The sequence below is a fragment of the Hordeum vulgare genome, chromosome 3H, assembly GCF_904849725.1.
Source record: "Hordeum vulgare subsp. vulgare chromosome 3H, MorexV3_pseudomolecules_assembly, whole genome shotgun sequence".
NCBI lineage: Eukaryota > Viridiplantae > Streptophyta > Magnoliopsida > Poales > Poaceae > Hordeum > Hordeum vulgare.
The window spans coordinates 202421218-202437372 of record NC_058520.1 but is presented as its reverse complement, the minus strand read 5'-3'; the positions used below and the strand labels follow the sequence as shown (position 1 = coordinate 202437372).

Sequence of the window (16155 nt, the reverse complement as noted above, 5' to 3'; positions counted from 1 at the left end):
GCAAACATTTTGTTAAATTTCATTAATACTTTTTAATACACGGACTTTTGCTTAAAATCATGATTTTTTTTATTTTATGAACATATTTTCCGCGCCGCCCGTCGTTCCCGCTCACCGCTCCACCTGCCCCGTCGCTCGGCCTCGCCCCGCGTCACCTCTCCGCTGTGCCGGCGCCCGCCTCACGGGCCCTGCAGCTCGGCCATGCCCCGCCTCGCGTGCCCCGCAGCTTGGCCCGCCCCCCTCACGCACTCCGTAGCTCGGTCGTCATGCGGAACGACATGCGCGCGGCCATGCCGGCGTCGACGCAGAGGAGGAGAGAGGTAGGGTGGGGGATGGGCTAGTGAATAAAATAAGGAGAGGAAGGTGGGGTGGATGACATGTGGGTCAGGTCCGAACACAAACCGACGAAGGGGTTCATAAAATGTCTTCCTTTTGTCTGCCTCGAACACAAATATAATTCAAATTTGATCCTAAAATGGATACAAACAAATACAAACCGAACGCAAAATAAAAATAAATCACGTCGTTGGGAATTTATTTTTGTTTGCACAAACTTAAGCGGACATGGGCAAACAAAATAATGTCAATGTAACATGTGTCACCGCCATGCGGGGCGTTTGAGAACATTTCCCTATTAAAAGAAAAACTGAAGTGTGTATTCGTGCTATGATGGAAAGGTAAGATCGTGTGTTTACGGGGATTGGGAAGCAACAACTCGACGAGAAGAAGAGGTGAGGTAGAGCGGTGCGTGGCCCGAGTGCTTATATTCAGCAATCTCCCCATCCCAGATTCCCTCACCACGGCCGAGCGCCAGCTCGCCTCCTTGCGCGCTCGTCCACGAAGGGTCGAGTCAACCCCCCGCCGGCGATCTGCAGCAGGACTCCGCGCTGGTGAGCCAGCTCCTCCTTGCGCTTCTCTCTCTCTTTTCACCCTCTATGTTCTCTCTCGAACAGGAAGCAGCAGCTGCACCACAACAATGGTGCGGCCCATGGATCTCGGAACTACCGCCATCATGATTTCCTCCGTCGCGGTCCAACATGCTCGCGTCAGGAGGAGCATCTCCTGCATAATTCACCCCGGTCACCCCTCTCTCTTCTGACCCCCTGTGCCCTTCCTTTCCTTCTCCTCTGCTCCATCTCTCTCTCACCCAATGGTCATTGATGCATGCAGGTATACAACAACACCGGAGCGCACTTCCTCATTGCCTCCCCGTTCGGCGACTGGCGCACCGCGGACACCAAGCCAAGGCCGGCTTCCCTCGCATCGACCTCGTCCTCCTCTTTGCGGTCCTTGCGAGCCCTGCATCGTTCTCCTATCGAGTAATTGCGACAGCCATGGGAGCACTTCGAGCTCCACGACCTCCAGATGCGCCGCCCAGGAGCCCCGCCGCCGCCGTGATTGGGGTAGGCGCCCCCACACCCGCCTCTTCGACCGGTTTCCGCCCGGATCCGCTGCCGCCAAGTCTGCTTCGTCTGTGCTACGCCGTCAGTGAAGTCCCAGTCGTCACTGCTCTGTTTCTTGTTGTGCAGAGGAGGACGAGCGTCGGATCCCCTGCATCCCTAGCAACCGCTCGATTGCGTTGACCGCTTGTCCCGGATCTACGCGGGGTCTTTGCCCGGAGGACGCAAACGGTCGGAGACGAGGGGAGGAATAAAAGGGGGGAGGGGCAGAGGATGCCGCGCAGGTGACGAGATGCGCCGCTCAGGCCACGAGATGTGTCGGAGTGACGCTGCATTTATCAGCGACGCCGGAGACGGCAGCGAGAAACGCCAGCGACGCAGGGCTCGAGGGCAGAAGAGGCCGCGGCTTGGGAGGTGGACGCCTTAGGGTTCGGGGGCTACCGTGCATCTCCATCGGCGCCTGGCCCGGCGGTGGCGCTCGGCGCCACGCCACGCCGGAGACGGCTGCGGAGGCCGGAATGAATAAGAGGAGACGCGGCGGTGAAATGGGGAGGAGGGGTTTGTGTAAAACTGAAACGTTTTCCATTTAAATTGATAGTTCGGGTTGAATATATATAACATCAGTTTTTTCTTTTACAAAACGGCGACGATGATGTTCCGACAGAAGCAATAGCCCGTGCGTTGCAACGGAAGAAAAAATATCACACGCTTTTAATTTTTTTATAATCATTTTGATTTATTAAAATGATAAGCTAACTAACTAATGTAGTCAGTCCTATCCTATTTTATTGAGAAATCAACCCGTCCATTGTTAATTTCATCATGATGAGAAATTGAGCTGGAAAGCAAAGCAAAGAGGCTACATGAATTGATCAATGAACTGTTATCTTTTTTCACTCATGGGATAGAGAATGTGGGATCAGATGACAAACTGAAGGTTGTGTTCCATTCTATGTCTCTACAACAATACAATCTTACATTCAATACATTCATTCATCAGCAAACAAATCCTCACAAAACAAAATTTCTTGCCGGTGCTTGGCACACGGTTGGAGGCATGGGGAGGGGATCTCACCAGATGATGAATTCCTACCGGATGAGGGAAGCAAGGGTTAGGCGCCTCTATCTGGCCATAAGGAGTCGTCGTTGCCGCGCCATAACCTCGAAGTTCCCCGTGTGAGCCATGGAGGCCCCCCTCCACCTGCAAGTACTTCGCTCCGCCGCGCCTTATTCGCGCGCCGCCGCCGTTCTGCATCGAGCAGACGCATCATCCCCAGTCACTTTAGCTGTCGCGTTGATTTGATCCAGAAGTTGTGCTTGAACGCCGAAACGGGGGCAGCAAGCGGGCAGAGGTACGGCCGCGGAGGCGGGTGGGTTGAGATCGACAACAGTGGTGGTTGAGGTCGGCCGCGGCGGCGGGTTGTGTGGCAGCGGCCTGGACACAGGCCAGGGTGGACCAGGATCGACGCGATGCGCTCGAGCGTCGCAACAGGGGCAGTGAGCGGGGAGAGGTACGGCCGCGGAGGCGGGTGGGTTGAGATCGGCAGCGGTGACGGTTGAGGTCGGCCGCGGCGGCGAGTGGTGTGGCGGCGGCCTGGGCACAGGCGGGGGTGGCTCAGGAACGACGGGAGGAGGCGATGCGTAAGGGTATAATTTTTGTAGCGAATCGTTTTTTCCTTTTGCGTTGCAGATAAATGATGTAGCACGGGTTGAATAACAAAAATTACAGAGGCTTTTTTATAAAAATGCCGCGGTGGGTTTTCCGACGGAAGCAATAGCCGCTTTATTATTAGGTATAGAAAATTATATTATATGCTAGCAAAAGGATCCGTGCGTTGCAACGAGAGAAAAAAATACCACATGCTTTTAATCTTTTTGTAATCATTTTAATTTATTAAAATAATAAGCTAACTAACTAATGTAGTCAGTCCTATCCTATTTTATTGAGAAATCAACCCGTCCATTGTTAATTTCAGCATGATGAGAAATTGAGCGGGACAAGCAAAGCAAAACAAAGAGGCTACGTGAATTGATCAATGGACTGTTATCTTATTTCACTCATGGGGTAGAGAATGTGGGATCAGATGACAAACTGAAGGTGGTGTTCCATTCTCTCTACAACAATGCAATCTTACGTTCAATACATTCATTCATCAGCAAACAAATTCCCACAAAACAAAATTTATTGCCGGTGCTTGGCACATGGTTGGAGGCATGGGGAGGGGATCTCACCAGATGATGAGTTCGTGCCGAAGGAGGGGATACGATGACGGGAGCAAGGGTTAGACGCCTCTATCTGGCCATAAGGAGTCGCCGTTGCTGTGCCATAACCTCGGAGTTCCCCGTGTGAGCCATGGAGGCCCGCCTCCACATGCAAGTACGTCGCTCCGGCACGCCTTATCCGCGCGCCGCCGCCATTCTGCATCGAGCAGACGCATAATCCCAAGTCGCTGTAGCTGTCTCGTTGATTTGATCCAGAAGCTGTGCCCGAGCGCCGAAACGGGGGCAGCAAGCGGGCAGAGGTACTACCGCGGAGGCGGGTGGTTGAGATCGATAGCAGTGGTGGTTGAGGTCGGCCGCGGCGGCGGGTGGTGTGGCAGCGGTCTAGGCACAGGCCAGGGTGGACCAGGGTCGACGCGATGCGCTCGAGCGTCGCAATGGGGGCAGTGAGCGGGGAGAGGTGCAACTACGGAGCCGGGTGGGTTGAGATCGGCAGCGGTGGCGGTTGAGGTCGCCCGCGGCAGCGAGTGGTGTGGCGGCGGCCTGGGCACAGGCCAGGGTGGCCCAGGGTCGACAGGAGGAGGCGATGCGTATGGGTATAATTTTTGCAGCGAATCGTTTTTCCTTTTGCGTTATAGATAAATGATGGAGCGCGGGTTGAATAACAAAAATTACAGGGGCTTTTTTATAAAAATATCATGGTGGGTTTTCCGACGGAAGCAATAGCCGCTTTATTATTAACTATAGATATACTAGATAAAGATACACAAATATTTACGGGGAAGCAATAGTTTTTTTACAAGTAAGAGACGTATGTGGTTTACAGTTCGAGTATGTGTCTCGATATTAGAGCATCTCTAGCACACACCGCATATAGTCAACCCGTAAAAGCCGTTTACAGTTCGCGGAAAAAGATAAGATGCTCAAAGATAAGATGGTAGTAAGCACGAGTAAAATTAATCCACCACCAAGACTACTCTCACCAACCACGTCTGTGTCTCGGTATTAGAGCATCTCTAGCACACCCCGCATATAGTTAATCCGTAAAAGACGTTTACAGTTCGCGGAAAAAGGGTTTTGCGAGCCGGCTTGGGTGCGAACAGAGTCAGATCCCACAAAACAGACCCATAAACAAGGATATTTGGAGAAGATGTTTTCTACGGGTCGGCAATGCGGGATCTCCTCGGGTGGCACCGCGTCAAAATACCCCGTAAATCAGAATTACTCATCATATGCAATATAAGTAAAATGTTAGTATTATAAATACAGTAATCATCCAAAGTACAATAATTATTCAAATTACCGTAGCAAACTAAAGGAATGTCACGCATGAATACAAATCTTGCCCCGTATACAAATCACACGTGAATGAAATGAAAATGAATGAAAAAATGGAATGTGTTACTGCCCAACCCTTTGCCAATGGTGCTCAATAAGATCCTTCTGAAGTTGACATTGGGTGTTTGCATTTTTAATCTCCCCGTAGGTGTGAAGAAAATCTCTAATTCGGTTAGGGTCTCTAGCTGGTTTGACACGGTTCCCCACATTATCATAGAAGAACTCCAAGTTCATGCCTCTCCCATCTTCGGTGAAGAATGACACATCATATCATGATGTTTTTTAAGGACCGCTTGTCCCAAAACCGAGTAGGACCAAGAACAATGGCAAATCTAGATTGCAAAATCCCAAATGCTCTTTCAATGTCATTTCGGGCTGCCTCTTGTGCCCTTGCAAATTCAGACTCTTTCCTACTTTGGGGTCTTTGATGCTCTTCACAAATGTGCACCGAGAAGGGTATATACCATCTGCAAGATAGTACCCTTTTGTGTATTCGTGCTCATTGATAGTGTAGTTGCACGCAGGAGCATCACCACTAGCAAGCCTAGCAAGCTAATGAGACAGTTGCAACACATTGATATCATTCAAAGTACCTGGCATACCAAAAAAGCAATGCCAAATCCATAAATCATGTGAAGCTACGACCTCTAGCATAATTGTTGCATCATGAGACTTGCCACAATACATTCCCTCCCATGCTTTTGGGTATTTTTTTCCAAGTCCAATGCATACAATCTATGCTTCCTAGCATGCGAGGCCAACCTCTTCTTTTGGTAAATGCCATCAATATTTTTGTGTCTTACTTGTTCGGTGCCCGAAGATATTCAGGACCAAAGACACGCACAACCACTTTGGCAAACCTACGCACTTACTCAATTGTACTATGTTCCACAATGCGAAGGTACTCATCGTTATAGTCAGCCGGAACGTCGTATGAAATTACCCGTATAGCTGCCGGGAATTTTTTGATATGCACTAAATCCCTTCAAGCCCGCAACATTCCTTCTTTGAGTAAAATATCGACAATTGGCCTCACAAGCTTGAACAATTTGAACAAAGAGGGATCTGCGCATACGGTACCTTCTCCGAAAGACGTGCGGCGGGTATGTTGGATTGGCGGTGAAGTAGTCTCGCATGAGCATCTCATTCCCGAGATGGCAATTTTGAGGAATGCAAAGACGGCCGACAGTCGATCCTCGCCGCCTCTTTCGGTGCTCGTCTTCGTGCTCCTTGATGGCAAGGGTCATCACCAAAATCTTCTCGCGAAATGTGACAAGCATCGTCTCAACATATGAGTCATGTGAATCGGATGAATCCTCGAGCAGAAACTTCTCGCACACGCTCAACTCCATCTCCGTCGATGGCTCTCCTGCTGCTCTGGATTGGCGGATCCACGGGAGCCGGTGCAGTGGCTTGGTGGAACAGGGCAGGGGTGCCCCAGTGGCGCGATTCACCCCGCAGATTTGGCGGAATTGCCGTCGGTGGACTGGTGGAACCAATGGCGGCGCGACGGCGGAAGGGGGTGGGTAAAGGGCGTGGGCTGAAATGTCTGTCCTGTCAACCGCTTCCGTGGGATACAGGGCACCATATTGACGAGGTTGAAACCCGTGTTTTCGCGGCTCGGGGAGGGGATTTTGTCGTGCCCCTCAAAAAAGTTTACGGGTCGGACGCGTTTGCGGGGCTGGTCAGTCAGCATTTTCCATGTAGACCCTTATTTTGCCGGTTATTTTACGGGTCGGTGCATTATATGGAGTTTGCTAGGGAACTCTTAAAACTCTCGAGCCAAAAATAATAATAGCAATTTTGGATGTGGCATAGTGCTCCCTTCTTTGCGAAACCAACTTAGGATTGCCGTTGATAATTAACTAATTGCCATGAGAAGTTGGTGCCCAAAGCACATGAAGAAATTTTGGATTTTATCTCAGTTGGTACTCAGGAATGAATTGAAATATTGATCCTACTCATGTTTACACAAAACCCGAGAGAAGATGATTGTTGTTAGTGTCACGTGTTATTACTTGGTAACTACTTTTTTTGGGAACTTGGTAATCTTGAGCTCGAAGATACTTGTTGGAACACTCACAAGTGTAGCCCTTGAAGCCCTTGTGGAGATAAATTCGGAACAAAAATTGTTGATTGGTTATATCACAAAGGGCCTATGAGATAAAATGTTCAAATATTTGATGCATGGCGACCTTTCGTAAGCATTAATCAAAATGGCTTGATGTTCATACAAGTGATAATATAAGCATAATTTTCTTGATGCCACGCGAATATTGACAACAATTTGTTGGTGCTAGGCGAATATTGAGGAGACATTAGAGCATTCTTTTGAAGGCCTAAAGTACCAAAGATCACTTGAGTCACGCGTGACAACGGTATATGGTATGTTAGCATGGCAATCTAGACCTGTTGTGCCAAAAATTAGGCATCGATCAATAAGCTTTTTTAGCACGGTGCACACGCAAGCGCTTATATACACGCGCATACACTCATTGTTATGAAAGCCACGCGTACACCCTACCCCTATGAACACCTTCGAGAGATTGACACTATTAGAAAAAGGCCCATTTGTTCCGGTTCCAGAGGCCCATTAGCCCCGGTTCTGGAACGAAGACTAAAGGGTCAGGACTAAAGGCTCAAACCTTTAGTCACGGTTGCCTTATGAACCGGGCATAAAGGAGCTCCACGTGGCCACTGCGGGGAGCCGAGGCAGGAAGAACTTTAGTCCCGGTTGGTCACACCAACCGGGACCAAATGGCATCCACGCGTCAGCATCTGGCCGGAGCTAGGGTTTTTGTTTTTTTTTGAATGGGGGGGGGGGTGGAGGGTTAATTTAGTGGTTTCATATTGTGTTAGCTAGCTAATAGAGAGAAGTGTCCTATCTTTCTCCGTGCTTGGTCAAACAACAAGTTTTCGTATATCTATTCGACGCTATTACATATATACAATATAACACCTTTTACAATTAATCCAAAACATCATCCAATTAAGATCCAATGACAAATTCACATGGCATTCTCCGTATTTAGGTATGACGTGGTCAAGAAAGAACCCCGCCAATTCCTATTGAATTGCTCGTATGCGATCATATGATAGGAGTTCATCCCGCATCTGCGAGATCTAATTTAAAGAAGGGGGTCAATACATGCATATATATATCAATAGAACTCGAGTGAAAAATGAACTCGCATACGTAGTATGCACATAAAACAGTGCCTTCTGAAAGGATCGATATGGTTGGCTAGAGGGGGGGGGGGTGAATAGACAACGACCACTTTTTAATTAATCTTAACAAGTTAAGGTAAACACTATACGGGTTCACAAATAATATGACAAAGAGGTGAACCCTATAGAAGCTAACAACTAGAGCTATTAAGACAAGTACGATATAGTCACAAGCAAAAGCAAATACAAAGTAAAGGTTAGAGATAACCACAAGTGGAACCGATGGAGACGAGGATGTGTTACCGAAGTTCCTTCCCTTTGATAGGAAGTACGTCTCCGTTGGAGCGGTGTGGAGGCACAATGCTCCCCAAAAAGCCACTAAGGCCACCGTATTCTCCTCATGCCCTCGCACGATGCAAGGTACCGTGATTCCACTATAGGTGCCCTTGAAGGCGGTGACCTAACCTTTACAAACAAGGTTGGGGCAACTCCACACAAAGCCTGGAGGCTCCCAACTAAACCACGAAGCTTCACCATAATGGAATATGGCTTCGAGGTGACCTCAACCGTCTAGGATGCTCAAACACCCAAGAGTAACAAGATCCGCAAGGGATTGGTGGGGGAATCAACTTTTCTCTTGGTGGAAGTGTGGATCTAGGCCTTCTCAACCAATCCCTAAAGAATCAACAAGTTTGATTGGCTAGGGAGAGAGATCGGGCACTTTAGAGCTTGTGGAGCAACAATGGAGCATAGAGAGGTAAGAGATAGGGTTCCTCAGCTAGAAGAACCCTTTATATAGTGGGGGGGAAAATCACACCGTTTTCCCACTCTCTGCCCGAGCACCAGCGGTACTACCGTTGCCTAGCGGTACTACCGCTGGCTGCAGCGGTACTACCGCTGGGCCTCCAGCGGTACTACCGCCGACACCAGCGGTACTACCGCTGAGCCTCCAGCGGTACTACCGCTGACACCAGCGGTACTACCGCCTGCCCCTTGGTAGTGCACAAGCACTAGTACCGTCGGGAAAGTCTTCGCAAAAGGGTCCGTCCACAAACTACCGCTAGGTAGGTAGATCAAAACACCTGGAGCGGTACTACCGCTGACCAGGGGCGGTACTACTGCTGGCTGCAGCGGTACTACCGCTGGCAGTCAAGCGGTACTACCGCTGGAACCAGCTGTACTACCGCTGGGGACCATTTTGCAGAGATAAACGAGACGAATAGGCGAGGGCCGCTCCAAAAGATAAGGAAAGGGAGAATGTGAAGTGTGCATGTGTAAAGATAGATTCCACCCAAACCTTTCCACTACGGATCCCCTCTTAATAGTACGGCTTTCCTATGACTCAAATAAAGAGAATCGTAGAGAGCGCCGTGGTTCCGTTCCATAAGAGAGGAGACGTGACGTCTTGTGCCGTTGACGAGTGTTACCTGAAACCTTGACACACACGATTAGTCCTGTATGGTACTGTCATCAATCACCAAAATTACTTAGGCATAAACTATGCCTCAACAATCTCCCCCTTTTTGGTGGATTGATGACAATACCGGATTTCCACAGAGAATAATATGAGAATAAAAAGATAGAGATATATGACAATACGGGACATATGACTCATAGCATATGATGGAAATAAATCTCACATAAGAAAGATCATGTCTCACACAAGATAGCAAACGAGAACCAAACCATGTTCAAAACAAACCATACGAGATAAAGCAAAGTAATGCAAAATTCAAATGAAAGCAAATCCTAGACTCTCTCCCCCTTTGGCACAAGACACCAAAAAGGGGGCACACCTAATGCCACAGGTAACTACTCCTCGTCTTCAGGATCACCAGACTCGTCTGTCCCCTCCTCGTCGGTCTGCTCCTCCTCTGCTGCCTCATCGCCAGACCACTGGTACCCCTGAGCCTGCATCCAAGTGGCCTCCGGAGTGATGTCGTCCTCTGAGCCGCTGGAGATGTCCACATCCAAGGTCCTGAGAACACGCTTATGCCTCTGGCGGCTCTGCTTCTGAGCCACATGTGTCTGGTACTGTCCCTTGGCCTGCATACAGAAAAGTGTCTTCATCTTGTCATGTAGTTTGATAGCCCAAGATGGCATGGCAGATGAGCGGGACTGAGAGGCAGTTCCTCTGTCAGCAACGGTCTCTGTATCTGTATCCATGTGCTGAGAGGATGTAGATGGATTGGCCCACTTGTCCTTGATGCGAAGCCTGATCGGGTCATGCACAATGTAATCAGACTGTGCATAGAGCACCTCATCCGGAAAAGCCTGTTCCCACTTATGGCAAATGTATGCAAACAGGTAAGGCCTGTAGATAGGAACCTTACGATTGATGATGCAGTTCCAGAGCTCTGTGAACATCACATCTGCAATATCCAGCTGAGCAGACTCCTGAGACATAGCATCCTCACACAGTAACAGCATCTCAGCCAAGTAGCCATGGACCTCATCGAAGTTACCAATCCGAGGGAAAAGGGTGTTGCGAAAGATCCGATGCATGATGTCCAGGTGCTTGGGAAGCACCCCCTTCCTCAGATACAGTGATTGCAGTCTGTCCTTTGCGGAGGCCCTATCGGTGGGGGCTGCAGCATGAGGACGCAACCCAAGAGGAGTGTCAGCACCCTGAAAATCAATGTGAAGGAACTGCATGAACTCAGTCCAGGAACCGGTCATCCTTTTTGACCCAGTCATCCAGATCATGGAACGCTGATCATCAGGTGAGAAATGGACTGTGACATAAAACTGAGCCACTGCAGTGGGATCAAAGTCCGTCTTGAAGGTGATGATGTCTTTGATGCCCAGTTTGTCAACCAGAGAAAGGGCATCACCAAAGTATTCCATGTTCCGCTGAAGATGTGCCAGATCAATCCACTGAACAGAGACATGGTTCTTCTTGAAGGGAGCAATAACATCCCGATAGATCCTACACTGGTCCCTTGCCCAAACATTGTCAAGACCATCGATCACTTCTCTCTCCTTGAGATATGGGTTCTTGGTGCGAAATTGCAGAAAGTCCTTGGGGGACATTGTACGGATATTGACCCTCTTTTCCTTGTGAGCGGCCTTCTTGAAGGACTTCTTCTTGGGAGGCAGACCAGACGTGGCAGACCCCTCGGGCGCCTCTGAGTTGCGAAACTGTTTGGACGCCGTGTCCCGTGGGGGGTTCGAAAGGCGAGCAGAGCCACCTGTGACACAGACCACAAAGCGAAAAAGAGGCGACAAGAGAAGTCAAGGCAATGAATCTTGAAAACGCAGAAAAAAAGGAAACATGCATTGCTAAGCACAAAACAAAAAGAATACACCGTGAATGCTCCTGGCGGTAGTACCGCCACCCCTGGCGGTAGTACCGCTGGGGCCTGGCGGTAGTACCGCCAGTCCTAGCGGTAGTACCGCTGGGGGTCATAGCGGTAGTACCGCTACCCCTGGCGGTAGTACCGCTGGGGGTCATAGCGGTAGTACCGCTACACCTGGCGGTAGTACCGCCGGGGGTTTGACTTTCAGATCTGACATATAAAACTCGTTTTCGAGGGCATGGACTGAATATGAACACTAAGACGTACACCCCAGCCCTACTGTCATGAGGAACACATAGAACAAGAGGTACAAACATGCCTAGGCAAGAGAGAGCACGTTTTAGATCTAATCCAAAAGTTCAAGTATTCGATCTAAGACGATGAAATCCTAAAGCATGGCAGCAATCATAACAACAAACCATTGGACCTATACTCCCCTCAAAGATCTCCTTCATGCCATCCAATAACTAGCCATAGGATCAACAAGATGAATCCAATCCCCAATGCTCCTAACCCTAGAACACGAAGAACAACCAAATAGAAGAAGGGAGGAGCTTTACCGGGATTCATGGCTCTTGCAGGAGGAAGAAGAGATGAAGCAACCCTTCCACACCAATGGGGAGAAGGAGCTCTACGAAGAGAGATCCAATCAGGGGGTTTTCGGGCTAGGGGAGGGAGAAGCCGCGAGGAAGAAGAAACAGATTGAAAATCGGGCTCCCCCTCCCTTTATATAGCCCAAGGGGTACGGGCCAGCGGTAGTACCGCTGGGGTACTGCGGTAGTACCGCTGACCTGGCGGTAGTACCGCTGGGGTGTAGCGGTAGTACCGCGGGGGTCCTGGCGGTAGTACCGCTCCCCCTCGAAACCCTAGAAATATTCTAGCCGGTCGTGTTAGATTTTGAATCCTGGCGGTAGTACCGCCATACCTGGCGGTAGTACCGCCACCATACCTGGCGGTAGTACCGCTGGGGTCCTGGCGGTAGTACCGCTACCCCTGGCGGTAGTACCGCTGGGGTCCTGGTGGTAGTACCGCTACCCTGGCGGTAGTACCGCTGTACATGTTTCAACACGGCTAAGGAAAACGGGAAACTAGGGCACATGACAAGTGAGTAAAAAGGGATGACTTCCAAGAAAATGTACTGACTTGTCATGGTATATCCTCTCCTTTATGTGCAAGAGAGGATGGGGGGGGGCGGTGGCCGAGGCCACCTATGTTTGAGACAATGGTATGACACCGCGAAGAATTATCATTGGGTTCATGACCAATGCTCGTCTTTGAAGCACACGTGCCATTTTGACAATGGCTAAGGTGAAAGACTAGATTGATTTACGCATAATGGGGGGAGGGAGAGTTCATTGAGAGAACAACACTCCCCCTATGTCCATGCCTACATCTAGACCAAGATGAAATGTAAAGTGAGGTGCAACATGCCTAGTTTCAATCCACATTACTTGAATCAATGATATTTAGCTCATGCCTTAACTCCCGGAACCTTGCTTCATCTAGTGGCTTGGTGAAAATATCTGCAAGTTGCTCTTCAGTGTGGATGAAATGAACCTCAATATCACCTAGCTTGATATGTTCACGGATGAAGTGATGACGAATATCAATATGCTTGGTTTTGCTATGTTGCACTGGGTTGAGGGAAATCTTGATGGAACTTTGATTGTCACATAGAAGAGGTACTTTGTCACAAGTGACACCATAATCCTTTAAAGTTTGCCTCATCCATAGCAATTGTGCACAACAACTTGCAGCTGCCACATACTCAGCTTCGGTGGATGATAAGGAGACACAGTTCTGCTTCTTTGAAGACCAACTTACCAAAGAGCGACCAAGGAATTGGCACCCTCCAGATGTTGACTTCCTCTCCACACAATCTCCAGCCCAATCTGAGTCAGAATAGCCAACTAGATTGAAGTTTGCTCCTTTGGGATACCAGAGGCCAAAGTTTGGGGTATGAGCCAAATACCGAAAGATTCATTTGACAGCCATGTAATGAATTTCTTTTGGTGCGGATTGAAACCATGCACATATCCCTACACTCAACATAATATCCGGTCTAGATGCACAGAGGTAAAGGAGGGATCCAATCATGGAGCGGTATACCTTTTGATCCACTGCTTTACCATTGGGATCACTATCAAGCTTGCATCTGGTTGGCATGGGGAACTTGACCGGTTTGACATCTTCGAGCTCGAACCGTTTGAGCATGTCTTGAGTGTACTTGGCTTGTTTGATGAATGTCCCTTCTAGACCTTGTTTAATCTCGAACCCGAGGAAAAACTTCAACTCTCCCATCATAGACATCTCAAACTTCTCAGTCATTAGCGCAGCAAATTCTTCATTGAATGAAATGTTAGGAGAGCCAAAGATAATATCATCAACATATAGTTGGCATATGAACAAATCCCCTTTAACCCTCTTAGTAAAAAGAGTGGGATCAATCTTCCCAATTTCAAACCCACGATCTTGTAACAACTCAGTAAGGTACTCATACCACGCGCGTGGGGCTTGTTTAAGGCCATAGAGTGCCTTATTGAGTTTGTACACATGATTGGGGAGCTTGGGATGTTCGAATCCCGGGGGTTGTTTGACATATACCAACTCATTCAAAGGACCATTAAGAAATGCACTTTTCACATCCATTTGCTGTAATTTGAAGTTATGATGAGAAGCAAAAGCAAGTAACATGCGAATAGATTCTAGACGAGCAACAGGGGCAAAGGTTTCACCGTAGTCGATACCCTCGACTTGGGAGTAGCCTTGAGCCACCAATCTTGCCTTGTTCCGAATCACAATTCCATTTGCATCTTGTTTGTTCTTAAATATCCATTTGGTCCCAATGACATTATGTTCCTTCGTTGGTCGAGGCACTAAATCCCAGACTTGGTTGCGCTCGAAGTTGTTAAGTTCTTCGTGCATGGCCATAAGCCAATCCTCATCATCGAGCGCTTCCTTTACCTGTTGAGGTTCACAATACGAGACAAACGCGTGATGCTCATAATAATTCCAAACCTGTTGACGGGTAGATACTCCCCTTTTTAAACTACCAAGAACATTCTTCATAAGATGTGACTTGGCTCTCAGCTTGTTCGCATTCTTGGCTGCTCGACGCTCCAAGAGTTCTTCATTAGATAACAGAGGAGCATCGACTTGTATCTTTTGTTTGCCCTTGCGTCTTGAGCCGTTTGTTGGAGCTCCAGACGGGAATTGTGAGACAGTCTCCTGATTATTTTGTCCTTTGTCTTGAGCAGGTTCACTAGTTTGATCTTGTATTAGTGGTTGCTCTTGATCTTGAACTTGTGCTGGTTCAGGGTCTGGTAGTAGTGCTTGAATATCATGGGGCATATCACCATTGTTAGGCAATTGATCTTGACCGTGAGCTTGATCAACTTGTTGAGAGTCTTTTATTTGTTCATCGGAAGCGTGTGGGGCTTGTGGGGGTGATGGCTCCACTTGAGTAGAGCATTGTCCTTCTCCTTCGGCCACAAGGGGTTCCTCAATGGGGAGTATTTGACCAATCCCCATTCTTCTTATGGCTTCGGGAGGAATTTCATCACCTATATCACAAAGACCACTTTGCTCCACTTGGGAGCCATTATTTTCATCAAACTCTACGTTACACGTCTCCTCAATTAGTCCGATGGACTTGTTGAGAACACGGTAAGCATGAGAGTTTGTAGCATAACCAACAAAGATACCCTCATGTGCTCTAGAATCAAATTTAGCTAACCGAGCTCCCTTTTTAAGAATGAAACACTTACAACCGAATACCCGGAAGTACTTGAGATTGGGTTTGTTTCCAGTTAGAATCTCATACGGAGTCTTGTTCAAGCCTTTGCGGATGTAGAGCCGATTGGACGCATGACATGCTGTGTTGATGGCCTCTGCCCAGAAGTTGTATGGAGATTTGAATTCTGCCATCATTGTTCTTGCAGCGTCTATCAAGGTCCGATTCTTCCTTTCTGCCACGCCGTTTTGCTGAGGGGTATATGGTGCAGAATATTGGTGCTTTATTCCCTTGTCACCTAGAAACTCATCTAGGGTGTAGTTCTTGAACTCGGTGCCGTTGTCACTCCTAATCATCAAGATCTTTGCTTCATGTCGATGTTGCGCTTCATTAGCAAAGTTGATGACTGTTTGTTGAGTTTCACTCTTCTTTTTGAAGAAATATACCTAGGTATATCTTGAGTAGTCGTCAACAATCACTAAGCAATATTTTCTGCCTCCAAGACTATCAAATGTTGGAGGACCAAACAGATCCATATGGAGGAGTTCCAATGGCCTCTTAGTGTAGATAAGAGTTGAGGGACGATGAGTAGTTTCATGAATCTTTCCTTCAATGCAAGCACTACAAACACGATCTTTAGCAAAGCTCACATTTGTTAGTCCACGAACATGGTCCCCTGTCAGGAGACTTTGCAAAGATCTCATATTGACATGAGCTAAACGGCGATGCCAAAGCCAGCCCACGTCAACTTTAGCCATTAAACATGTCGCAGTCTTAGTGGGCCACCTTGAGAAGTTCACCACATAGAGACCATTTTTGACATGTCCAACATAGGCTACTTTAAGAGTCTTGCTCCTTAGGAGGACCACAGTGTCAATATTAAAGAAAGTGGAAAAACCCATGATTGCAAGTTGACGAACTGAAAGTAAATTGTAGGCAAGTGACTCAACAAGCATGACCTTCTCAATAGATAAATCTTGAGAGACGACCACCTTAC

At 48.2% G+C, this 16155-nt stretch overlaps 1 protein-coding gene across 1 annotated transcript; it reads left to right on the top strand.

The window, feature by feature from the left end:
- The first annotated feature begins 591 nt into the window (after nucleotides 1-591).
- Nucleotides 592-2036, top strand: LOC123439793. The gene is made up of 3 exons (XM_045116465.1): nucleotides 592-1079; nucleotides 1171-1403; nucleotides 1530-2036. The coding sequence occupies exons 1-3, from the start codon at nucleotides 977-979 to the stop codon at nucleotides 1581-1583; spliced, it is 390 nt and encodes a 129-aa protein (XP_044972400.1). The 5' UTR covers nucleotides 592-976; the 3' UTR covers nucleotides 1584-2036.
- The last annotated feature ends 14119 nt before the right edge of the window (nucleotides 2037-16155 follow it).